The sequence below is a fragment of the Arvicola amphibius genome, chromosome 2, assembly GCF_903992535.2.
Source record: "Arvicola amphibius chromosome 2, mArvAmp1.2, whole genome shotgun sequence".
Lineage (NCBI taxonomy): Eukaryota > Metazoa > Chordata > Mammalia > Rodentia > Cricetidae > Arvicola > Arvicola amphibius.
This window is the reverse complement of record NC_052048.2, coordinates 7,827,604-7,854,642: the sequence shown is the minus strand read 5'-3', so window position 1 is coordinate 7,854,642 and position 27,039 is coordinate 7,827,604. Positions and strand designations below refer to the sequence as shown.

The following is a 27,039-nucleotide window of genomic DNA, read 5'->3' as shown; positions in this document are numbered from 1 at the left end:
GGTGACATCATGCCTGCTTTTTGTTGAGTTTGTGCATGCTAGAACTCTACCAACCAAGCTATACCCCTACTCCTTCTCTCTCGTTTTACTGCTGTCCTTTGAGACAGGATTTCACTGTGTAGCCCAGGCTAGCTTGTAGTTCACTATATAGCCTAGACAGGCCTGAAGTTCAAGGCAATCCTCTTGACTCAACCTCTTGAATACTAAGATGAAAGAAGTGATGTATGTACCTACCATGCCTGGTTATTAAACATATACTATGCATTTACATAACTAGAAATATATAAATATATGTCACTATTGCTGATCTTCAGAGACAGACAGCAAGAGTAGAAGAGATGGGATATTGATAAGATCTGACACAATTAAGAATGTGTGTAGGTATGGAGGTAAGAGCAACGGTTGCTCTTCCAGAGGACTTGGGTTCAATTCCCAGCACATGTATGGTGATTCGCAACCATCTGTAACTCCAATTCCAGGGGATACAACATCAACTTCATACCTCTGTAGACACCAGGCATGCATGGGATGCATAGACATACATGTGGGCAAAATTCTTATACAAATGAAATAAATAATAAAAGATTAAAATGTTAAGTAAAGTGAAATACAGAAGCTACCATAGGAATTCAGGACAAAGCAGAACAGCCTGGGATGCTAGGGGAATGATCCTGGATTGTTTGGTATCCAATCTTGTCTTTGAAAAACTAGGTCTATTTGGAGTATATTGAAAAACGGGGAAAAGACATTTCATAGACAAGTAGACAGCCATGAAATGTGGGCAAGAGCCCTGGTATAGAAGAAGTGAATCTAGTCAGCAACTAGGAAACACCCATAAGGCAGGAGGCAATGGGCTTGAATGCAATGCTCGCTGGGTAGCCCAGTCACTAGCTTTCTTAACACAATAACTTGCCCATGTGGAAGTCAGGTTATTTGTAGGCACTACAAGCTATTATTTAAGAATAGAGAGTGTGAGGGTTGGGTTTCATTGTCAAGTTGGCTGGATTAAGAATCACCTAGGAGATTTGTGAATGTGTTTAGAGAGAGAATTAGCTGAGGGGAGAAGACTCATCTGGAACGTGGACAATATCTTCCTGGTTGGGGTTCTAGACTGAGCAAAGAAAAGAGAAAGGGAGCTGAGCACCAGCATCCACCTGTGAAGATGGACACTAAAAAGAAATCCCACACTAGCTTAGAACTGAGAATTAGAATAATAAAAGGTTATTTATTTAGGGGTAGATTTACAGATCACAGTCCTCTGCATGAACAGGGAATAGGAGCCGAATCTAGCAGCCAGAAGAGAGAGATAGCATACACTTTACATTGGCATTTATAATATAAGAGGCCATGCCCAAGTGGGCTGGTATCTTAAAAGCTACCAGCTGAAGGAGTTCCTACAGTACCTCCTCATTTTGTTTAAATAAGAGAGTTCTAATCCTAATACAAAATTATATACAATAAGAACAAATATCAAGTGTAAAAATTAAAATTACAACTAGCATAAACAATATCAAGCAAGAAACATGATAAATGTTTCAATAATCTTCCTAACCTAAGGAGTATAAGTCTTGTATTAGAAATATCTTGGCCAAGTCATGAGAGGAAAGTAACTACGACTATCTAGTCTTCAACCCATTGAAGACCTGAGAAGGGAAATAATATTACCTGAGTAAACAGGAAGTGCAATCAAACAACTTCCAAAATGTGCAATAAATGATATAGACAACTGGCTATGGGCAATCATCCAAAGTCTCATTTGCAACATTGGAGCAACCAACTTTGGTTAAGGCTTAAAGTAACTGATAGACCATTTTCAGAGACAGGAAAAATTTTAAAACTGTCTTACCCAGTCTTGGCAAGATTTGACAGTCCTTTCTCTTGTATCCTGCTTCTCCTGTCTGGACATTGTGCATTTTGTCAATGGTCGAGGCATGGGCAGCTCCTTGCCCAAAGGCCAGTTTTGCCAAGAAGAAAACAAGCTCCAAGTGTAGTGTCTTTGGGACTCAACATGCTCTTGGGAATAAATTGATGCTGCCAGGAGCAATTGTGTCTCACATCAAGAGAACCCTAAGTTATTTAAATGATATACTCTACAGCGTTGTGATGAGGTAAGCAGGTCTGCTTTTTGTCCCGCCGGGCTCCTGCACGGCTAGCTTTACACCCAAAATAACAGCACACAAATTGTATTCATTTAAACACTGCCTGGCTCATTAGCTCTAGCCTCTTATTGGCTAACTCTCACATCTTGATTAACCCATTTCTATTAATGTGTATAGCACCACGAGGTGGTGGCTTATCGGGAAGATTCTAACCTACGTCCATCTTGGGCCGGAGCTTCATGGCGACTGATTCATTGCCTTCTTCCCAGCATTCTGTTCAGTCTACTCCACCAATCTAAGCTGCTGTCCTATCAAAAGGCCAAGGCAGTTTCTTTATTAACCAATGAAAGTAACACATAAACAGAAGACCCTCCCACATCACTACAGCTCTTTGAAGTGGTTGAATATTACCTATCTATGTGGAATACAATCTCTATATATTTAAAGAACCTGATTAGTCTAACTATAAGTATGGCAAACATGGATGACTATTGACCTATAAATCTTAATACCAATATAACTTAGAGACTAAGATTTCATATTAGAATATTAAACAATCTTTAAACAACTGTGTTATAAATGAGGACAATGACCTTAAAATGTGAACAATGTATAAGTATCTTAATCACAGGTAGAAATGTATAGTGCAATGTGATAAATATATCCTAAAATTATATTAATATACAAAATGTCTTAAGCAGAGGTAGAAACATGCATACATACAATATGACAAAATAATTTTGCCTAGGTGTACAAATATTATAGACAGAAATAGGAGCATATTCAATATAATTTGAATTTGTATCAATATACAAGAATCTATACCAATGTAAATTATCTATAAATAATAGCTCACAAGCAATCTCACTATTACTCATTATTATTATTAGCATGAGTAAGCTCACAGTAATCTATTTATTATCCCATCCAGTTTCTCTCTTATTTTTTTCAAAAAGTTCCCTGAGCCTACATAATTTCCACCCCAACCCCAACCTATACCAATTATAATCAACCCCTAATAGATGTCCCTAACCCCAAGGACAAACTTTGTTGGGAGAAAGGACACCATCTTCTAGAGTCACTTCCAGCTTTCATGGGGATGATGTTCTTTCTATGGGATCCTGTAAAAGTAAAATGATGGTTAAAGTTCAAGATTACTGTCTGGTATAATTGCAAATAGTCTCTGAGTATTCTCCAGCGTTTTTCTGAGGCTCCTATTTGGAGTTCTGGCCAGAACATTGTAAAAAAGATGCACCATTTTAGCTAACTAAGTTGGAACCATCTTAAGCAGCTGGTACCCAAAACAGGTCTTATATAGTAGTATCAGCAGCATGACATCATATCAAACGGGTGAAGTTGTTGTTGTGGGGCTCCATCTTCTTCCTGGAAACTTAAAAGATTACTGCAGGAAAATTCATTGTTCATTGTGGAAAATTTAAACATTATTTATATGGTGGTATACTCAATGAAAGGTGTGATATAGAAAAAATAGGTATGGAGAAGAGTTACATTTTTCCTAAATTATTTCTTCCTTCTGTCCTATACCAGATGACATGAGATAGAAACTCTGAATTTTTCTTTATTAATTTTGATGGTATTCAATAGCTTTTCTTTTCCTCTGGAAACAAGAGCAAAACCCCTTCCCCAATGTTCCACAACTCCTGGTTTCCACTGTGAGGTCAACACATCCTTGAAATACACTGGCTGATATAATTCAGAAGTTTTTTCTGTTCTCCATTGTCTCTCTGCTGCTGTTGCCTACAGCACAGCCGCTCTGCTTCCTGGCTGCAGATGCTGGAGGACCATCTGCCTCACACTCCTGCTGCCATGCCTTCCCTGTCATGCTGGATCATATCTTCTAAACTGTAAGCACAAGCAAAGCCTTCCTTCCACACCATGCTTTTCAGGTATTTCATCCCAGCAATAAGAAAAGAAATGATTATGAAGTGGTTCCTGATGTTCTTACTCTCTAAAGAAGTAAAGCTTTTCAGGTGCTTACAGGCAATTGAGGGGTGACAGGCCGCTGTCTTTCTCAACTGCCAGTTGCTATGGTTACTAAATGAAGGTTGGTGAGACCCTGGAAATGACTTCTGAGATGAAGGGTGGGATCTTTGTGTCTGATGACTTTGCCTTTGACTTGACTTGTGAGTTTTCAACTCTTGACTTTGGAATTTGGAAAATCTTCCAGATGACAGTTGGAGCATTTGCATCAGCAGCCAGGATTACGGTTGGTCTATTTTTTCGGTGTGCTGCTTTATATGTGTCCTCATCTAAACCACTTGGGAACATATTGCTTTGGAATCAACATAATAAAACATTACATAAACTGGTAATCAAAACAGCATGTCACAAACTCACTTTCAGAGTGCTATCAGTAATTGAGAATGACAGTATAACTCTTCACAGTTACCTGTCAGGGCATTCTGGAAATATTTCTGTCTGAGTTAGGTGTGTATGTGTACACTGTATAACAAATATTTCTCTCCTTTTAATTAGGTCATTCATCTTGTCAAAGAGATCCTACAGAATGGCAAATGAAAAAGATTTGCAACCAGTTACTGTGGTTAATCCAAGTAAACCATCTCACGAGTGAGTGTGAGTCAGAAAGTCACAATGTGGGTAGTCAATAACAACCAATATGTTTTTATTTGCATCTAGGTGGATAAAACAAACTTTCTGCTCTCAGGGTGAAGAGAAGAAACCGTGGTCTATTAACCACAGAAGGAAAGGATTATATAATTATGAAACATGAAGGTTTATGAACAATAAATCAAGGGCTGGGGAGAGAGTTCAGTCAGGACATGTTGGCCATGCAAGTAAGAGGAGCGGTGTTCAATCCCCACAAAGTTGTGTGTGATGACACGTTTGTAATCTTAAAACTGGGGCCTCTGGGGTTTGCTGGCCAGCCAGACTAATCTACCCTAATCTGAGAGCTTCAGGCCTATGAAGCTTCAGTGAATGTTTCTCAAAAAAGCAAGATGGATGCCACCTGAGGAAGACTACTGGAGGTTCACCTTGTACATGTACCCATCCTGGACTATGAGCCCTTTAGGGAACTCAAGACAGTTTTGGAAATAGCTTGACATGCTTGAACACTGCCACCAAGAGCAGTGCAGTCAACAGAGAAGGCAGAAGTAGGATACATCAGTGATCCACCCATCCCCCCACTTACCTAGTGGGTCAGGCAGAAACTAGGCTGTGACAAACCGTGACCCACTGAGAACTCAGTTATTTTTCTCACATTCCTTTTAAGTTTAGAACACAGTGAAGTAATCTATGCAAACTCATCTGCCTAGGGAGGGAACAGCTGTGGCAAGCTCAGAAGGTCTGCTCTCACACTGCTTTTCCCACTGGGCACTCTTTCTGAAGAATGGTTTTTCATCCATGGTCCAACTACATGAAAAATGCCTGGTGATGTGGCTTTATTCTCCTCTGAGGTTATTTGGGGCAAATATGAAACAACAATAAAATCCTTCACCACAAACTAAAATGTCTTTAATGAGAAGGTATAAATTCTTCCAATAAGATGAAACAAAACACATTGCTTCAGGGATGTGAGGAGCTTCAGCTGTTGGAGAAGGCCGCTTGTTGGTTTCCTCATGCCCGGCTAGCTTAGACCCGAAATAATCACACAGAAACTGTATTAATCAAATCACTGCTTGGCCCATTAGCTCTAGTCTCTTATTGGCTAACTCTTATATTAATTTAACCCATTTCTATTAATCTGTATATTGCCACATGGCTTTCATAAAGGCATATTCATTTAAGTTTATTGTACTTTGTCCATATTCCCCTCTATGTACATCCAGTCCTCTGTCTGAGAGAAAGGGTCATATTTGTTTTTCTGGGTCTGTTTTATTTCATTCAGTATGATAAACTCTAGTTCCATATATTTTCTTACAAATGATAATGTCAATTCTTTGCAAAAAAATCATTATTATTTTGCATATGTGTGGGGCTTGGGCACAAATGCCATGGCATTCCTGTGGAAGTCAGAGGAGACCTTTGGGGAGGTCAGGTCTCTTTCTACCACATGGGTCATGGGGATTGAGCTCATGCCATCAGGTTTGAGGACAGGTGCTCTCTCCTGCTGAGCCACCTCACCTTGCTACTCTTCCCTCTTTGTGACTGAATGAAATTTCACTCTGAATGCATGCTTCATTCATCCTTCTGCTGAGGAAACCGAGGCTGATCTTGAGGAGTGGATTAGTCTCAGGAGAGCAGATTGTTCTGTCTGAATCTCTAGATGTGTGCCCTGAGTGATCTTGTGATCTCAGGCACATGATGCAACCTTCCTTGAAGTCTTCTCCAGAGATGCTTGATCTTGTCCTTGCAGTCCCCAAACCAAACAAATCCAAATAACTCCCCTTCCCTTATACAACATCTAACTTTGGGTCTTCTGCTGCATTAACAGAAGATGGACATATTCAAAAGTAAGACAAGTTGTCCTGTATACAGTGTCTTGGACAGTGCCTGCCCTAGGTCATGTGCTGATGAATTCTTGTTAATATGTGAGGATTGGTTTGGTCAAGGAGCCAGAGCATGAGGTGAGTGTAGGAAGGGAGGGAGGTATAGCTTGCAGATTCCTTTAGTTATTACCTAACTCTTCCCTTAATCTAAGGCTAAGAGAATAAGGGACTATGTACTATTTTTATAGAGCTGAGAGTCTTTTTTGAGATCTTACCAACCTTCAGAGTATGGTATACAATCAATAGTTGTATTGGTACCTCTGCAGCTCTTAAATTTGACTGACAACAAATATTGAACAGGAAGGAACCAAAATACTAATAATAAGACATGAACTTGAATATCACTATGCCTGTTTTATTGGAATCGTGAATGTCACCAAGAGAAAAGTGGCTCCTTTAACTAAGGAGAGAATATCTGTCAGCATTTTCTACACTGAAGTTATAAAATGTTAGCTCTAAATAGAGTTGTAAAGGCCCAACTCCCACCCCAAGAAATGAGGAAGAGTTGTTAGCTGTTGATGCTTCCAGGACCTGGACTTGGGTGTTGATAGCACAGTGTGGAAGAGAGAGACAGAGAGAGCTGCACAAGCCTGGCCTCTGCTCTGCAGGGGAAGCTCCTGGCATTTAAGAAGAGATTTCCAAACATGTCCTTCTCTACCCTGTGCACTCAAAGGTTTTGCAAAGCCAGTGACTCATGCCGTGCCTGGAAAGAAGAATGAACATTTCCCAGAACCTCATGTTGAGTGGCTGCTGACTGCCACCTTTCAGAAAGGGCTGACTGCAGAGGGGATTACAAAAGCTGAAAGATTTCAAAGGACTTTTAGATTTGAGCCCATGGAGGCTGGGGTTTTCTTTTCTACCATTAAATTGGGGGTTTTACTTCAGGTAAAGATTATCTGAGCAAAAACATTTTGTGGGGTCAGTTTGTTACCTAAACAGGTCCATACTGGAATTAAATAGTTGAGCTTGGTTTCTAATTTAAAATGTCATATTACCTTATTTACTGTTAGAACAGAAGGGGTAATATAACAACCTCTGCCAAACTGCAGAAATTTGTTATACATTTGAATTTTTTTTCAAATAAATAAATAAAATATAAAAGTTACAGGAGAGGTACTAATTAAGTTCATAGAGCCTCGGGGTGAGGAAGATTTGTGATTCAGGTGGTGCTGGGAGTATAGTTCAGTGGCAGAACACTTGCTTAGCATGCATTAGTTAAGGTCATTAAACCTCTCAGGATCCAGAAAGATTCCTTGTGGCAGGCTAATTGGATCTGAGGACAAACAAAATAAACCAACTCCTGTACATTACCACTACATGTTCTTTATTCCTTTGTAGGAAGAAGCAGAAATCGAAGGATGAGGAGGAAGTGGAGGGGGAGGAGGAGGAAGAAGAAAAAGAAAAAGATGCAGAAGCAGGAGTGATCTCCATGAGGTTTTTATTATTTCAGACAAAGTTGTAAAATTCTGTATGCAAAGACAGTGATAATATGCTTAACAAAATTACAAAAAAAGGACAGGTAAAAGCTGACAAAACTGTACTCCAGAACAGGTGGCTCCACCATTAGGTAAAGTTACCAAACATCCCCGAATCCTGGATTCACCCATTCTCCTCATCTAAACTCTTTTGTGATAACCAGCTTTGGGGATACCCAGATTTGTTTGTCAGCAAAGGTGGGGCGTGCTGCCTTCTTGCTCAGTGCCTGTCTTCTATAGACATTTCCATGTGGTCTGTTAGCAGGTAATTTTGTGGGATTGACTCTATGTAAATTTGACTGTTAGAACAAAGAGTTATCATTCTAAGGCCTCAAAGTGTTGGGGAATGGAAAGGTCATTCCGTTGCCCCTGCAGGAGAAGTTACACTGCTGAGGTGTTCTGGGAGTGAATCCCATTTTGAAGGGAGAATCGTGGCCTTACAAGGTTTCCACAGATATGACAGAGACCCGTCCAAAAGACAAGTGTTCCCACAGCTCTGCAAAACAGGTTATTCTATGTGGACGTGTATTTACACAGTTTCTGTGGATCTGCCTATTGGTCTGTCAGCTGTACATTTACTGTAAAGTCTTGTGGGCTCTAACACATGAGGCCCTAGGTCAGTTCCCAGCTCTGTAAACAAAACAAAACAAAACAAAACAAAAACAAACAAATAAAACTCCAAAAAACAAAGCAAAACCAGTTCCAGGTTGTTCTCTGACCTCTAATCCGTGTGTACACTCATGCAGAAGTAGATGATATCCAAGTTTTGGCAAACTTCCAAGAAGTAGCTGGTTCTGTTCTACTTTGTTCTAATCCACGGAGAAGGAGTGCTCATCAGTTCTACACAGACTCAAGACTGGTACCCAAAGGAACCAGTGCTCTCCTTTCTTTGGTTGGTGGTTTTGAAAATCACGCTTACTCACCCTGTTTTTTTTTTTTTCCTTGTTGGTAAAATGGAGACATTAATATGCACCTCTCAGAACTGTGCGTTAATGAGCTGGGTCCGCAACTAGGGTTAAGAAGCAGCTAGGACATATATCTCATGGCATGACTGAAAAGTAATTAGAACTTTGACAAGACATGTGTTTTATTTGTTATTTTTTAATTTTTTTTCTGTGTTTGCAATGCAATTTTTAGTAGTTCTAACCAGGGATAAATAATAATGGAGGTGACTAACGTGGTTTTCTTCTTGTGATTTTAATGAAACCTTTCAGAGCAAAGAACTTATATGTCATTTGGCATGGTGTGTTTTATGCTTTTTTTAATCAGTGATGGAGAGTAAATTAACTTATGCCAAATACACATGTTTAAGTGACTCTTCTTTTGACTAGCTAACTCAGTGAATTAAATCACTAGTTTAAAAATGTTGAGCTAGAGTTTATTTTTTCTTTTTAAAATTTTATCTATCTATTTATCTATTTTTTACATATCAATTCCAGTTCTCCCTCCCTCCTATCCTCCCATTTCCCCCATGGCACCCTCATCCCTTTGCTCCTCAGAGAAGTAAAGGCTTCTTCCCCTGGGAAGTCAACTAAGTCTATTCCTGCCTCGATGAGGTGATAGAGTCCATTTTCCTACAATGAACTGTTATTTTATTTAATGTGTTGAATTTTGTTTTCTAAACAACTGATTATCAAAGACTGTTTCCTAGGCAAGATTAGTCTAACATTTCTCTTTGACTCCCCTGGCTTTGGGTACCAGTCTTGAGTCTTTGTAGAACTGATGAACGCTCCTTGGATTAGAACAAAGTAGAACAGAACGAGCTACTTCTTGGAAGTTTGCCAGAACTTGGATATCATCTACTTCTGCGTGTGTGTGCATGTGGATTGGAGACCAGAGAACAACCTGGAAGGCACTCCTCAGACACTGTCCACCTTCTTTTGAGATAAGATCTCTCACTGGAACTTGCCAAGGAGGCTGAGCTGCCTGCCAGGGAACGTCAAGGATTCACCTTTCTTCACCTCCCCAGCACTGGCCTGATTCGCTTGTTTCTGGACATCATCTTGCCATGTAGTCTTGGCTGGCCTGGAATTAACTGAATTAACTGTTACAATTCACAGGCTGGCTTCAGACTTACAGAGAGCTGCCTGCTTCTTCCTCCTGCCCGCTGAAATAAAGCTATGCATCCCCGTACTTGTCTCATCACAGCAAATGTGCTTTCGGCATGTGTGTGACCTCTGGCCTCCAAGGACACTTGCACTCACGTGTGTGTGTGTGTGCATGCACGTGCACACACACACGTGTATTAAACATTTCACTGAAAAAGAACCTGCCTGCTCAGCTATGCAGCTCCACACGAGGTGAGGATGTGATCTGTGTCGCATCCTTGACACATCTGCCTCTTTAGGGTTGTAACCCTACTTGACTGAGCTTAGTTTCTTGGTTCCTCCATTTGCTCTATCTGTTGAGCTGTATGCACATGGAATCCCAAGGTAAGATACAGACACAAATTCAGCCCTGGTGGATCCTTCCAGGTCTCTAAACTGTCCGTGCCATTTACCCTCCTTTCAGTGGTGTCTGACATTCCATCCTCATCCAGGTTATGCTGTCTGCCAGTTTCTTGGTAGGCAGTTCTTTTTCCTAGATTTCTCGACAACACACGTTGAGCACGTTTTTATAAACTCATCAACAGATATGCACACTTTAAAATTTCTAATAGATTATTCGTTTTGCTAACTCTTGTGCTAACATTCCCAGCTCTCTCTCTCTCTCTCTCTCTCTCTCTCTCTCTCTCTCTCTCTCTATATATATATATATATATATATATATATATATATATATATATATATATATATTTCTTTGAGAATTTCATACATGGTGTTTTCACCCCTCTCCCCTAACTCTTACAAGATCCACTTCTCCTTTTCATGCCCATCCAACTTTGCATCCTCATTTTTATTTGTTTCTTTCTTTCTTTAAAAAAAAGATCCAACAGAATTCAGTTAGTGCTTCCCATATACTCTTGAGTGTGTGGTTATCTACCGGAGTATGGGAGATCTACCATGAGCCACGCCTTACCGTGAGCTATACTCTTGATGAAAATTAACTTCCTCTCTCCCAACAGCTATTAATTACTGAACTCAATCTCAGCCAGAGGTGGGACTGACACCCACCTCTCCTCCACCAAGCTGGTATTTTGGCTGACTTGAGCTTTGTACAGATCTTGTAAATTCTGTCACAATCACAGTGACTTTATATGTGCAACTGCCTATTGTGCCTGGAAAACACTGAGTTAAAAATACTGTTACATTAAAAAAAATTATTCTAGGTTGTTAATTTTATCAAACAGTTTAATTTTGAGCATGTGATGCTTTTATTTTTTTAAAATTCCATAAGAAATCTATACTTTACTGTAGCACATTGATATTATTTGTCCTTACTAAAACCTCAGGGGCATTCATATTATGAGCTATAATTATATAATTTCTCATCTTGAATATATGATTTCACCATTACATAATTAGGATATCAATGTCTTATAATTACTATTATGATTATTGTTTTTTTTCAGTGCAGGGTTTCTCTTTGTAACAGCTCTTGCTGTCCTGAAATCTACTCTGTAGTAGACCAGATTGGCTTCAAACTCAGATCCACCTGTCTCTGCCTCCTGAGTTCTGGGATTAAAGTCATGCACCACCACTGCCTGGCTATAAATTTATGTTTAAAGGGAAGTTGATATTGTGATTTAAGAAAAATAAGATGTATCCATAAGATGCAGCATGTGTGCTGAGGTCATGTTGCTAGGATACCATCATACAGGATGATATTTTGTAATCACATTGTCATTTCATCGTCACTGTGTGAATGAAACACGGGAGAGGAAGCAGTGTGTTGTGTGCTTGAGTTTTCCTTCTTTGCAAATGAAGAAACAGGAACTCAAATTTAACTGCTAAATGCTAGATTGTGTACCCACTAAATGATGGAAGCTGAGTGTTAGAGAACCCTGTCTTCTAACCCCCCCAGGTCCCTGTCAGTACTCTTCTAAATAGAGCCACATAGTTATTCTTTTATTGTGCATATAAGATAAATTACTTCTTCTCAAGAGACACTAACTCACAAGTCTAATCTTCAGTGAGATCCATGGTTAAGAATCCAGCCCTGAGGTCAGATTGCTTGACTTTGCCTCTCAGTTCCACTGATGCTTGGGCAAATTAGCTTTTCTGACTCCCAGTTATAAAAACAGATAAAAATATTTTTATTTTGCAGAACTTTTTTCCATATTAAACTAGTTCGTATTTGCAAGGTTCCTGCCATATATACTCAGCATTTGTCAGCTACTCTTATCCTTGTAGCAAAATTTTAAAGGGACAGTTTTATCATATGTGTTCTATTAATATCTGAGCTGATGTCAAATTATTCTTCTGTTCTTTTCCCCAGTGATTTTATTCCTCTTGTGTTGTTTGATATGGGATGGTACCAGACATTACAGAGGTTATATAATATTTAAACCATAAATCATTATTTCATCTCTATGTTTTATTGGCAGGCATAGCTAAGTTTTATTAAAATACCATTTAGCCAAAAATTCCTCATGAAATATGAAGCTTGCTAATTTTCTCCCTACGTTGTTGGACAAAGGCCTAGATGCCTTGTGTTCCTGATATTATCAATGTTTGTTTTGGGGATTTAGCCCCCTTAAGCCTCTCAGGACTCAGAAGGACCACTATCTCAGATGAAAACTGGCTAAAGATATCAGAGGGTAAACAAATTAATTCACATAAGTCTTTTCATAATGTCCCATTTATTCTTTCTGTGCTCACTCCAATGCTCTCTTGATGTTTATCCTTGATGTTCCTCCCAATCCCATAAGGTTTCTAGTTTATATACTCACACAGACGTAATTACCAGTTCTCTGGTAAATAACAATGATACCAAGCATGCATTTCTTAGGGCTGATGGGATGGATACAGTGAGCACCAGTTGTCATACCGCTGCCTCCAAGAGGGTGCGCCTGTGAAACGCCCCTGAAGATAATGGGAGGATTAGGATGGGGCTTTAAATCAGAGCAGAATTCTAAAAATAAAAACGAGGACTGTGTTGGCTACATTTGTGTGGTTAGAATTTGTATCGGAGTCTTACTAGCTGAATTAAAGGGAATGGAATCCTTAGCCTTAGCGGTGGCGTCTCATGTGACTAGATCAAAGGGGAAACTATGGTAGTATAAAATCCAGAGCCTGGCATTTCCAGCTTTCCAAGCCGAGGTGTTGTTGCTTCTAAGGCCTGAATGAGAAGCATTTTCTTTCTCTGGGGCAGGGCCCTTTCCAGAATTCAAGGCACCCAGTATATATTCTATGTATCAAGATTATACAGCCAAATGAGAAGTCATCCAATATAACAGTACACGCAAGAGTTAATGCCCAATAATTAATACATGGCTGAGGTATTTTGGGAAGAATCCCACCATAAGAAAGAGAAGGACACCATGGCTTCCCAAGGTTTATAGTACGATAGTGACTATCAAAAGGCAGGCTCTCAAAGCTTTGCAAATTGGGTGTAGCCTAGGGATTTCAGCAAATGTACTCTCACTGTATAATGCTTGTGGTCACCAGCACAATATAATTTTTTTATCACTGTGTATATATGCTAGAAGTTCAGTGAAGTGGGAATGCTCCCATCACCCCAACTCATCACATTCCCAGCATTCCCTCTTTCTTTTGTTGACAGACTTGCAATATTAGGGTTAAATGCTTGGCACTTTTAAATGTCTGGGGTTGGAAGTTTGATGGGAGAAATGAAGAATGCATGAAAGTCTATGGGTCAGAAGCCCTAACATGGCAGGTGAGTGTGCTCTGGATGTGTGTGACTGCCTGCTTGAATGGTTGTGCCAAATGTCTCATGGAAGCCGTGTGGTATAGTCATTTCTATTGGAAAGTCAAACCTGGGCTTAAAAGCCAGTATCTGGAGGTGCTGATTTTTGTTTTGATTTCTTGTTTTCAAAAAAATCCCCACATTTTTTCTTTGGACTTTTCCTCCAGCCATGGCAGAAGTAGGCTGGGAGACACTGGAAATGAAAGTTTTTGTCAGTCAGCTTATTTGATCATGTGATAAGCAGAACAGGAAAGTTTGTCTTTAAACACCCTTTCCCCTAAAAGATGAAAGTAGTCAGTGGCCAGTACAGTGTATCAGTGTTCAGTGCAGTGCATCAGTGGTCAGTGCAGTGCATCAGTGGCTAGTGGCTAGTGGCTAGTGCAGTGCATCAGTGGTCAGTGCAGTGCATCAGTGGTGAGTGCAGTGCATCAGTGGCTAGTGGCTAGTGGCTAGTGCAGTGCATCAGTGTTCAGTGCAGTGCATCAGTGTTCAGTGCAGTGCATCAGTGGTCAGTGCAGTGCATCGGTGGCTAGTGGCTAGTGCAGTGCATCAGGGATCAGTGCAGTGCATCAGTGTTCAGTGCAGTGCATCAGTGGTCAGTGCAGTGCATCAGTGGTCAGTGAAGTGCAAATGTGCCCAGTGAAGTCCATCAGTGGTCAGTGCAGTGCATCAGTGGCTAGTGGCTAGTGGCTAGTGCAGTGCATCAGGGATCAGTGAAGTGCATCAGTGTTCAGTGCAGTGCATCAGTGGTCAGTGAAGTGCAAATGTGCCCAGTGAAGTCCATCAGTGGTTAGTGCAGTATATTAGTGGCCAGTGCAGTGCATCAGTGGCTAATGGCTAGTGGCCAGTGCAGTGCATGAGGTGTCAGTGCAGTGCATCAGTAGCTAGTGCAGTACATCAGTGGACAGTGCAGTGCATCAGTGGCTAGTGCAGTACATCAGTGGCCAGTGCAGTGTATCAGTGGCCAGTGCAGTCCATCAGTGGTTAGTGCAGTGCATCAGTGGACAATGCAGTGCATCAGGGGTCAGTGCATTTGCATCAGTGGACAATGCAGTGCATTAGTGGTTGGTGTAGTCCATCAAGGGTCAGTGTAGTGCATCAGTGAACAATGCAGTTCATCAGTGGTCAGTGTAGTGCATCAGTGAACAGTGCAGTTCATCAGTGGTCAGTGCAGTGCATCAGGGGTCAGCGCAGTTCATCAGTGGTCAGTGCAGTGCATTATTCCATTAGAACTACTATTGGTAGCTTGGATTTTATGAGATCACAGGCTGTCAGGTCACTTCTAATTTGTGTTAAGTTTTCCTCAGCATAAAGATTTACATCTTTAAATTATTTCCTTTTTAATTAAATGTACATGTGTGTGAGAAGAAAGAGCATGTACATGTATGAGTTAAAGGGCTCATGGAAGAAGAAGTGGGATCCCCTGGAACTGTAATTACAGGTGGCTGTGAGTCATCCAACATGGGAACTGGAGCTGAACTTGGTTATCTTAATTACCAAGCCAGCCTTCCAACCCAGACTTTACTTCTGATCAGTGCATACCACCTGGTCACAGCTTTGACCTCAGAGGCAAATTCTTGACTTAGACAGATGCAGGACAAAGTTGTTCCAGGTATGCAGAGAAAGGGCCTTGAGGAAGCTGACTACTCACTTGTCCAGTCCTTTGGACAGACAACAAGAGAAGCTGAGGAGGTTATAAGCTGGGAAACAAAAGAATTTTGTGTTAAATTGATCATAAAGGCTGTGTGGAAGGTGAGAAAACATTAAAGTTGTTCAGAAAGTCTATGTGTAAGGCAAAAAGGCAGCAGAAATGGTAATGTAACAGAAAGAAAATGAAAACCCAGAGACAATGGAACCGATGGAGTGGCCAGTTCCCAAACTGACTTCTAGATATGTCCCCATCAATGGTTTTCCTGAGCCCTGATTTTCCCGAATTCCAGTTCTAATTGCTTTGCTCTTTGAGAAACAGGGTATTGCTGACTATCATGTGAATGGCCATTAGAAATTTGCTGCGGGGCATATAATGAGAGGTGATTTAAATTCCTTGTAGAAGACACATAGTACGAACACATCAACATGTAAAGATGAAAATACTTGAAGAACAAAATGTGACAGAAAAAAGAGAATAGCTATGTGATCCCTTCCACTTCTTCCACCCTGGGAAACTGGGAAACACCGGCAACAACCCCCACCCCCAAACCAGACACCCGTGTCCACTGTTTACATCTGGAAATGTACAGGGAATAGAACATATCCGTTTGGAACTCACCCTCCACACAATCACAAGCAAATGATTTGATAGATGACCCCGGTGTGGAAATTCCACATTGCATTCTCATAAAAATATTCATGCTTAGAATTCCCACTGCTGGTGAAATGGCAAATAAAAGAAAAATGGTGTTGTGAGCCCTGGCTGTCTTCTCAGTCGAGATTCAAAACAAGATTGCATCAGCAAGGAACACCAGTCATAGAAACACATCAAGTACAAGATGTTAGAAAAATGAGGGGGAGGGGGAGGAGGAAGAGTAAGTCCACTCAATGGAAACAGTCCTGGAGTCTGTTTTTAAGGTGATGGTAGAATGTATTCCGCACCATGGAGTCTGAGTAATTCAGAGTAAAGTGACATCAGTGGCAAAGAGAATCTAGTGTAGCCAGGCATGGGGCTTCAGCCCTTTGGAGGCTGAAGTCAGAGGATCACTCATGAGTTCAAGGCCAGGCTCAGCTAAATAGTGAAAGAAGAGGGTGTGGGGCAGGCTTAGGTGACTTCACCCAAACTTGGCCAATAATAAATCTCATCTGAGGCACTTGCAAGGAAAACATAAAATCTCTTCCTTTGTGAGTCTGAGCCAGTGAATCATACCAATGCTTAATAAATCAATGATGTCAATAACATACAGGCACATCCTTTTCACTGGTATTTCTCCTCTGAGCCGGTGGTGTACAGTTTTAGGCAATAGGGTCAATATGGGGGTGAGTCCTATAATAGCAGAATCCAAAGACTGGAAGAAAATAAGTGTCAAGGGATATGTAGATTAGAAGACAATCATACAATCAAAAGAACCAGTCAATAAGTGTTTGGGAAAATTCCAGTTATGATGTGGGAGAGTCTTCTGTTTGAGTTGATTTCATTGGCTAATAAAGAAACTGCCTGGCCCATTTGATAGACCGCCCCTTAGGTGGGTGGAGTAGACAGAACAGGAAGAGGAAGTGAGGTAGAAGGATCAGTAAGATGCCACGCCTCTCCTAAGTTAGTCAGACTGCCGGGCCTCTCCTGAGAGAGAAGCCAGACACGATGAAGCTCCAGCCCAAGATGGACGTATGCTAGAAACTAAACGGTAAGGCACCATTTCATGGTGCTACACAGATTATTAGATATGGGTTAATCAAGATGTGAGTAAGAGGCTGAAAATAATGGGCCAGGCAGTATTTTAAAAGAATAAAATTTGTGTGTTGTTATTTCAGGGCATAAGCTAGCCGGGCGGCCAGGAGCTGGGCGGCAGGAACGCAGCCCGCAGCTCCAATCACTACACAGTTATAAAAACACTTCAAGTTCAAGTTGTTAGAAAAATAAAAATAAAAATGAAGAAGAAGAGAAGGGGAAGTGGGGCTGGGTAGGAGAATAAGAAAGTCCACTCAGTGGAAACAGTCCTGGAGTCTGTTTTTAAAGTAATGGTACACATGCGTGACTCTTGGAAATCATGAAGGCAGGCAGGTCAGGTATTGGCTGGCATGTATGTTGACTTAACATCTATTGGCTGCTTAACATGCAATGGAACTGTCTGTAGAAGAAAAGCCGCCCACCGTAATTGGGTAAACAAAAGGACTAGTTTATTATGTTAGATAAGTCAATATGTTCTCATGAAATATAGAGAGTAAACATACAGAGTACATAATAAACCAATTTAATATACTGAGAATAAATAGAATAAACATAACAAGGACTAGTAAAGAGTAACCCATATGTGGCTAGCAGTAAAAAGAATCAATGGATAAATTGCCATATTTATTTGGAGTTATATATTTGTCTTTAATGCCAAGGGCACAAAGATGAGCAAGATATAGTCCAGAACATAATACCAGTCACTTAGAAAGAAAGTCACTTAGGGTACCAAATCTAGATCCAGTAGGATCATGAGAAATAGTAGAGAGAAACTATCTTTACTTGAACAATGACACCAATAACCCTGTCATTTTGCTATGAACTTTCTTGTCTTAATTATTTTTATAGATAGTAAAGAATAAATATTTATAAAGTTGATTTGGTTAGATAAATGTAAAGTTTAACTCTGTTGAGATTATTTTTTTTCCATGACATTTTTCTTAAAACAAGTAGTAAAAACGCTTTCTGTGGAACAATCTCTGTACACTGTGAAGATGTGCTGCTCTCATTGTTAATAAAAACCTGATTGGCCCATAGCAAGGCAGGATTTGGGGGAGGGGGCAGAGAGAATGCTGGGAAGAAGAAGGGTACAGTTGGAGAGTTGCAAGCCAGACACAGAAGCAGCAACCTGGGAAGTTCATAGATGAGGTAAACAAACCTTGGGTAGCAATAGAATAATACAAATGGGGTAATTTAAATTTTAAGAGCTGACTAGAAACAAGCCTAAGTTATCAGCTGAGCATTTATAATTAGTACTAAGTCTCTGAGTATTTATTTGGGAGCGGCTGCCAAGGCACAGAGAAATTTTGCCTACAAACTCCTTTCTGTCATTGAAGGTAACACAAACAAAATAATATATGATTAACTGACTGAGAATATCCCCCTGACTCCATCTGGTAAGTTTGGTTTCGCAGATAATCAAATATTTACTCAACTTAAGTAAGTAAAGGTTCTAGGGACCCAAAACTCCATTGTGTACAGGATAGTGTAGTTTTGCATCTGAAGGGGCTACGTCTATAGACAAACCTCCCCATATAAAAGGAAGTGTGACTTGATAATAAACATCATGGATATTCAGCCCCAACAGAATCTTTTCAAACCAACAGTGTTTTAGTAGATTAGTCAAATTTTTGCAAAGTAATTTTGAGATTGAACTTTTCGGTAATGACTGTGGTCTACTGACTTTCTGCAACTAGAACGTTATTTTCTCCTAATAAAGTTTTATATATGGGACAAAAATGGTGGTGACTTGCAAAGCAATCGGGACCATTTTTGTCCATCTTTATGAACTCCTTACATTAGAGTTCTGCATCTCTGAAGGCACATTGATATATTCAGATGCACAAGAATTTTACGTCTTGAAAGAAATGCATTATCCATCAATTATGAGTCTTCGAGATCTTGCAATGTGTGAAGACTCTGATATGAAACTCAGCAATGCCTGTATCAGATGGGCAGGAGTTTAGGTAGAATAACAGGGAAACAAATATCTAGCAAGCTAGACTTTACTAACTAGCATCTATGTAGAATAGGACACTAATAGCCTGCAGATTTCTGGCACACTCTTGTGCACTAAAATTAGAACAGGACAAATGGCCACATGTGTGTCGCCAACGTCTATGGGTGAAATTTGTCAAGTACAAATAAGCACTCACTACCTATGTAACTCTCCCACAGAAAAGTATTGTAGGGAATCTGGTACCCTTGAGGAATGTGTACTTGTCGAGATTAGCATACAGCTAAGATGTGGCGTGAAAATTATATATATGTGTACATATATATGCACATATATATACATATTATATATATATATATATATATATATATAGAGAGAGAGAGAGAGAGAGCATGTGTGTGTGAGTGTGTGATGGATAAGGTCATTTATCTATATTTTTTTGAGTCCTGAATAGCATTTCAGGGTTCAGAGTCATTGTGTGGCTGATAAAGAACTAAACTGCAGAAAGCTTAACTGACCTATCACTGAAGGATGGAAGCTACCTTGAACTTCCTCCTTATTGGACAGAGGAAATTAGAGACATTTATAAAGTTTTCAAATACTCAACCCCTTGCTGTGCTCTTTCTCTTGGAAGAGGCTGGCTTTACAGAGGTGCCAAAAATGTGATAATTTTTGGTGACAGGAAATTATTTAAATGGGAAAAGGTTAAAAAAAACAGTATTAATAATGTTAAAAGCATAGAAAATACTTTCCTAAGGTTGATCATGACCTTGAGTATTTCGCTAGAAAACAATTTTTTTTTTTTTTACTCTCTTCCTACATGGGCACCCAACAGCGAGGCAAGGTTAGCCTTCCCAGGAAGTGTGGTTATACAGAGGACTCACCTCAGCTCTTATGTGTGACAGACATTGACCAGGCTTAACTCAAACTGACTCACTTCTTATGGTAGCTTGCATGTGTTAACCTAGCCTACTATTCTAACCTGGCCTGGTCATTAGAAAAATAAGCCAATGATGAACCTACAAGAAGTGTATCTCGGGAAACTGTTACACCAAGCATGAAACAGAGACCTCAGTTTTCCACACAGAAATCCGCTGAAGCTTAGGGCGCCGCCCTATGAAGGCCAAGGTGAGGCTTCCTCGGTGTGCTGACTGCAGGCGCTTGAATCTGAGCAGTACTGCAAAGGCATCCCCTCACATGTCCGCACGAACGAACGAGGCAAACACCCCATCTTCCTGGGCCAAGAGGCTTTCTGGGGTGTCATATTCCAAAATGTTTCCTCGCTTCATCACGATAACCAGGTCTGCAGTTAAAATGGTATGGACTCGGTGCTGTGTGAACACACATTAAAAAAACCCAAAAATATTTGTTATGAATTTGAACACATGGGTCAAAAGCAATGAATATGAACACTTCACAGGCTGGTCATGCAGGGTTACTTCTGTACTTTGTGTATGCCAAGAAACACCCTTTTCTTGAATTAATTAATTAATTAGTATACTTTTAAACGCCAACCAATGCAGTTAGTTCTGTTTGCTCTGGCTTCACTTTAGTGCAGCTAGTGACGCACTAACAACCATGGTGCACTGACAACCATGTCTGCTAATAAAGGTGCATCAACAAAAGTCTGAAGGGAGTCACTGGGAACCAGTTCAATTATAATCTCATGTGGGAGCCCTCTAAGTCCCTGAATCAACACACAATAAGAAGGACCCTGAGAGATTCAGGTCCAGAAATCCCAGCTGGGGAAGTCTATTCAGCATTCATTATTCAGGGATATTGATGTGTAGTCTCTTACTCAATGGAGATCACCATCCGTCACTGGCTCACTTCCCCTTTGACCCCATGGAATAGGAGCCTTGGTGTCATTTAATATTAATAATGAAAACTGCCATTTATCAATCGTATTCATATGTTAAGTGCACCACATGAATGTACTCATGAATCATTAAAATGTTCTTCAGCAGTGGGTCTTCCTTTTCTTCACTTTATCAGGGATGTCATTAGGGTTCAGCCAGATCAAGGAAAATGGAGAGATTACCTAGATAACTAGCAGAATAATCATCATGGAATCATTATTGAGACAGGTTTTCCTAGCTTCAGGGAGCAAAGTGTTTGCATCCTGTGACTGCACCTGGCTACCTTGGGTAGTCACCAACCTCGATGAGTTTTGTTACAACGTACGTGAGCAGACTCTGATGTCAGACCAGCTCGCGCCTCAGCTCCCACACCTGTTACCTGGACAATCGGCATCAGCATCCCAACCATGCATGCTGCAGCTTTGCACCTATAATGATGGCGGCGGCGGCCCTGCCTTCTGTCACAATGGGAGATAATTTGTGTGGAAACTGCACACCTTTTCTGGCACATGTAAGCAAATGATCACTGCCAACTGCTGTTAGGAATTCTCTTGTTGATGTAGAATAAAAACTCTCTGTGCTGGTGTTTATTCTTGCTGAGATCAGCCTATCCCACAAAAATCTAAAGGCAGCCTCATGCAGTTTTCAATTTGCTGGGAGATGCATTTTGAAAGTTGCAACGAGCAGTTGAAAGCAACTCTAGTACATACATACATACAATACATACATACATTTATACACACAACACATATCCTCAATATGTTCTCTGTGTTAGCATTTTGACGTGAAACCAACATAAAAATCTTCATAAGTCTGTTTACATTCTTCTGTTCTTACTGTTTGAGATGTGAGATGTATTTTAGACGTGTAGTGAATCTCACACGACACTAGCCACTTTCAAGTCCTCAGTAGTCACCCACAGCTATTTTTAGGAATTTGTCAGAAGCTGGAGGGCAATGCCATCTTTGAGAAAAGAGCAGAGCCATGTGCACCCCCACACATTTGGAAGGAATAAACATGGAAATCACTTTATAGCTCTTGATGCATTTTCTCTTCAGAAAAATAGTATTTCTTCAATAGCCATATCAGAGGTGCTTAAAAAAGAATTTGGCTTTTATATCTATGAAGACAGTTTTATAAACATTAGTATAACAGTCAAAAATAATGTTTACTAAAATTATAAGAACATTGAAAAATGTTAGCCAACAGAAATAAATATCATTTGTGTTTACTCCATTGATCCACACAATTTTTTGTTGTTGTTGAAAAAGTGTGGGATCACTTAGTGTTGACGAAAATCTCAAAATGCTCCAGAGAAGTTAATCCAATGGAGAGCGAGGAATAACTTGTTTCCATAAATAAATACCAGGAACTAATCTGGTATGTGATGGCTCTTTTGAGAAGCTGGAAAAACACGTATTTTTAAAGAGATTTTATACTTCAGTGGCAGTTAACCAAGGTCACAGGGGAACTTTCAGGCAGAGAGAGAAATCTTAGCAGAGATGTCGCTTATTCTGCAAGGAGCCTATGGCAAGTGTGCTGGTCTATCGTCAAGGAGAACCACTTGGGTAGCATAGGCTTCCATGCCTCAACCTGTGACCTTTAGGTGTGTGGGGGATGCTGGGAGTTTAGTGACCTCCACAATAAGATGTGCATAGTGAAAAGTATTTCACAAAACAGTTAGAAATCAGGTTTAAAAAACAAGGCATTTTTTTTCACTTAAAGATATAAATCATGATCAAGTAACCTTAAAGATAAAGACTTCAAGGGACTGACCACCACCACCACCATGCTTCATGCAGAGCAGAGACTTGGTCTCCTGGGGTAGCAAGGGTCTGGCAATCCTCTCTCCTCACACTCATGAAGGGGCAACAGGGAATTCTCCCTGTCTCTACTGAGACGATTCTTGAACCGTATTCACAACAGCTGGTTTTCTAGCCTCTTAGATCATTTACTGTGGTGAGAATGAACCCGTGAGCCCCCTTTAGGAGAGGAACCACAGAATTTATCAGGAAAATTAGAGAAAATGGCGTTTCTTTCCACCGGAGCCCCAAGGGTAATCACTTCCCGGAGCTTGAGAAAGATGCCCTTCAGAGGGTGGCTTTCCCCCAAGAGTAGCAAGAGTTCCCTACCAGCTCAGGCTCCCCAGCAGTTACTCTAAGTGATTTTTTAAATTACTTAATGAAGATTAATACACAAAGTTTTTTTAAGGGGGACTAGAAAGAGACTCAAATCAACTTAGCACAGAGGGAAACCTGCTTCCCGCTTTGTAAATGCTGTTTTTGTAAACATAAGCACGTTCCCCTGTCAGTACCACATGCGATGCAAACACTTGGGCGAGCTGACCTGTGTGGTCACACCCATGGTTAGTCCTCCCCGTCCCCAGCACACCCTTCAGTCGCAGCCTCAGTCAGCTCTGCCTTACGCAGGCGCAGGTGAGTCTGCTCAGACATCTACCAGAGAACGAGGCACTCGGAAGAGCAGAGCGCGGTCATCTACTTGTTGGTCATCACCAAAGTAGAGAAAAGGCCATTCTTGTGTTCGAGCAAGTGTGGAGCAGTGTCACACTCCACTAAAATACCCTCCGAAAAGACTAAAACAAGGTCTGCGTCCACAATAGAAGAGACGCGGTGCTGGAGGAGAGAGCCATAAGAGAGAAGAGCATCAGCGAGGGGAGAACGGACGAGCGTTTCCAGAACAGTCTTCAGGGGGCTGCAGTGAGAGCAAAGATCCCGCCTAACACAAGGGAGAGTGGAAAACTAACGCCCTTGCAAGCTATCAAACTGGGGCTAAATGACTCATCAACCTAATCACTGCTACCTAAGGAAGGAACATTGCCTCCCCATGCCATGGGCATCTCATTGTCTTCAGCTTTAAAACAGGTAAATGAGTAGAAACAGAGAAAACGTATATAAATATTAGTTAAATGGGGGATGGAACTTAGGAACCCGAGCTGCAGAAGAGGGAAGAGACCCCCCACGCCTGTCACTTACAGCTATGGTCACGACTGTGCGGTCCGCAAAGGCTGTCATTACCACCTTCTGCAAAATGTTTTCCTGCCGAAAGGAAAAGAAAAGGTTTAATTTTCGGGACCCTATTTTCTGTCGCCAAAGCATCTTATATGCCAAGATTGATACTCCACTGCCCAGTTCCTTCTAAGCTTGTCGACTCCAAGGCTTCGGTGGTGTTAAGGGGGAAGCATAACTAGTAGCAGGCTGGGTTTGGAAATGTCTTCAAAATTCCTAAGTGGAGAGGGGACCATGAGAGGGGAGGAAGATATCTTTCTTAAAAAATAAGTTATTTAAAACAATTTTTCTCCTTGTGTTCGCCGTGTGTGCATTTATGCCGAGAGTGTGCAGGCACCCATAGAAGCCAGAAGAGGGCACCAAACTTCCTGAAAGAGGAGTTAAAGTGAGAGGTGATTGTGACCTAGTGGATGTGAATCTGGGAACCTAACCCGAGTCCTCTGCTAGAGCAGGGCGTGCTCATCACTGCTGAGCAGCTCTGCAGCCCCAGAGGAGGATCTTATGGGCTGGGGGTGGGAGTGATAGGACACACATGAGTTGAAAGCAGAAGGGAAGACCTTGGAGGAAGGAGAAGTGTGTGTGTGGCGGGGTGGGGGGGGGTGGTAGGTAACGGCAGCGGGGGATAGGTGAGAATGAGAAGGAAGGACAGTGGTGGCATTTATGTCTGAAAGTGCCATGATGAGATCCATGCTAACTGAAAAGGACAGCTCAGCAGTCCATCTGACTGACAGATTTGCCAGGAACTCAAAGGAGAAAACGAACCACAGGAGCATGGAAGCGCTGGCTTCTATTTGACCACAAGCCACATATGACTGAAGCTAAGCAAAGCCTACCCTGGCACTAACCTTCGACTTAACAGGCAAAGAGAAACTGAAGTCTATGCCGACACTTGGACTTTTGACCCATATGGAATGTTTAAGACAAGAATACCTTTCTTCACATCCTAAACTATGGTTATCATTATGTCTGAAAAGCCATATGAGTGAAGAGTCTGCCTCACTCCTACAGGAAGATCCCATTACCCCTGCATCTCATTCCAAATGCTTGGTCTTGCTTGAGTCCTTACTCTTACTCCCTCACCTGTTCTGCACCTTGATGAAACTGATGTCCTCGAACCTGACTTGTAACACCAATTTTGTGTTACTTCCAGCCATAGGCCATTTTGTTATTTTATACTATGTTAATTGTGATGTCATGTAACTTGGAACTGTACTTTGATTAGTCTAAAAGATGTAAATCCAGGTGTAGTGGTTTGTTTGTTTGTAACCCTAGCTCTAAGGAGGCCAAGGCAGGAGGATTGCAAACCTGAGGCCGACTTGGGCATGATAGCGAGTTTCAGGCCAGCCAGGATTACACAGTGATGCTCTGACTTAGGACACTGGGATAGGGAGCAAGGAGGAGGAAAGGAGTCAAATTAACACTTTCATATATGGTTGGTTCTTAGCAATCTTGAAATGGTTTTATTTGGGGGTAATTTCACCCAGTCTGAAGTGAGCAGCAAGAAAACAGCATGGAGTTAGGGATGTAAAGACTCTTTACACATGAGCCTTATAAATGAGCACATGGGGAAGGCCAATCTTAATTCAAGCTATTATTTATCTTAACAAATACCAATTTCTGTAGCCAACGGATGGCTTTAGCTATCACAGTCTACTGAAAAGAGGTCTATATTCCGCAGCTGAGCTCTCATGACCTGTGGCCTTGTTCCTTATTCCAGCACACTGTTCTGATCCGCTGAACCCTGGAATATGACACCTGGAAATGTACGGAAAATAAGGATCTGGACCTGATGAGTGTGTAGAAGGAGGCCGCTTGTTCCTCCTGACCGCCCTTCTAGCTTAGACCTGAAATAACCACATAGAAACTGTATTAATTAAATCACTGCTTGGCCCATTAGCTCTAGCTTCTTATTGGCTAACTCTTACATCATAATTTAACCCATCTCCATTAGTCTGTGCATCACCATGGTCTTCCAGACTGAGACCTCTGCTAAACAGCCTCTCTTTCCCCTTCCCTCCATTTCCTTTCTCCCCCAGGTAGTCCCACCACAAGCTCCATACCAACAGCTCTGCTTTGTCTCCATGATATTGATTCCTTTAGATTCTCTGTAAAGGAGGTCATGCAGGATTTGTCTTCCTGTGACCAGATCATTAGCTCAGTGCCCTCCAGTTCCAACCACACTGTCACAAGTGGCAGAGTGACCTCCTTCTCAAAGGCTGTGTGGCATCCCATGATCTCTACACAGCACATTCTTTTTATCTGCCTGCCTACACACACAATAATGTTGAGGGGAGCAAGGCCATATGGACACCTGTCTATTATAGTCTGAGTCCTTTGGATGTACAGCCAGTAGTGGGTTTGCTGGGTCATACAGTAGATCTATTTTTTTTGTTTTTGAGAAGATTCCCTATGTCAAAATTGCTGTAATAATGTTCATTCCCCTAACTGTGTGCCAGGGGTCCCTCTTCTCTCTGTCCTCCATGGTACTTACTGTTTCTCCATCCATTTCTTGGCACAATAAACTCAGTCATTTATAAAGTCACATATTGCAAAAGTGTTGATAGATTTCCAACATTTCCACTACAAAGAAATGTGGTCAATTGCTTGAACTAAAGACATGCTTGGTTCTTGATTGACTCTTTTTATGGTATATAATATAGATGGTGACTTCATAATGTCCTCCCCGCTCATGATTGTGGTGTGTGTGTGTTTGTGTGTATGTGTGTATGTGTATGTACACAAATAGGTGTCTGGTCCTTATTTCTCATTTCTTCTCAACAGTTTTAGGAGTCTGAATTCATGTCAAATGAAAGGGTGAAGGAGAGGTTAAGAGATCAAGTTGCTTGTCCAAGGTTACAGTCAGTCAATGTGTAGTAGGATATGAAGAAATCGAATATTCCAACCCTAATTCCACTTTTTTTGTGTGTGTTATATCATCCCGCTAATCCGTATTCTCCCAGTGGATGA

General features: G+C 41.0%; 1 protein-coding gene across 4 annotated transcripts in view; it reads right to left on the bottom strand.

The window, feature by feature from the left end:
- Positions 1-17,657: 17,657 nt before the first annotated feature.
- The window catches only part of Abcc9 (ATP binding cassette subfamily C member 9), a 118,898-nt gene continuing 109,516 nt past the window's right edge, over positions 17,658-27,039 (bottom strand). For all 4 annotated transcript variants that reach the window (XM_038319434.2, XM_038319435.1, XM_038319436.2 and 1 more), the window contains 2 exons: positions 24,040-24,102; positions 17,658-20,518 (listed from right to left, as the gene is read on the bottom strand). In XM_038319434.2, coding sequence (XP_038175362.1) covers positions 20,381-20,518; positions 24,040-24,102 — 201 coding nt within the window. In that variant the 3' untranslated portion in view covers positions 17,658-20,380. The remainder of the gene's footprint in view (positions 20,519-24,039; positions 24,103-27,039) is intronic.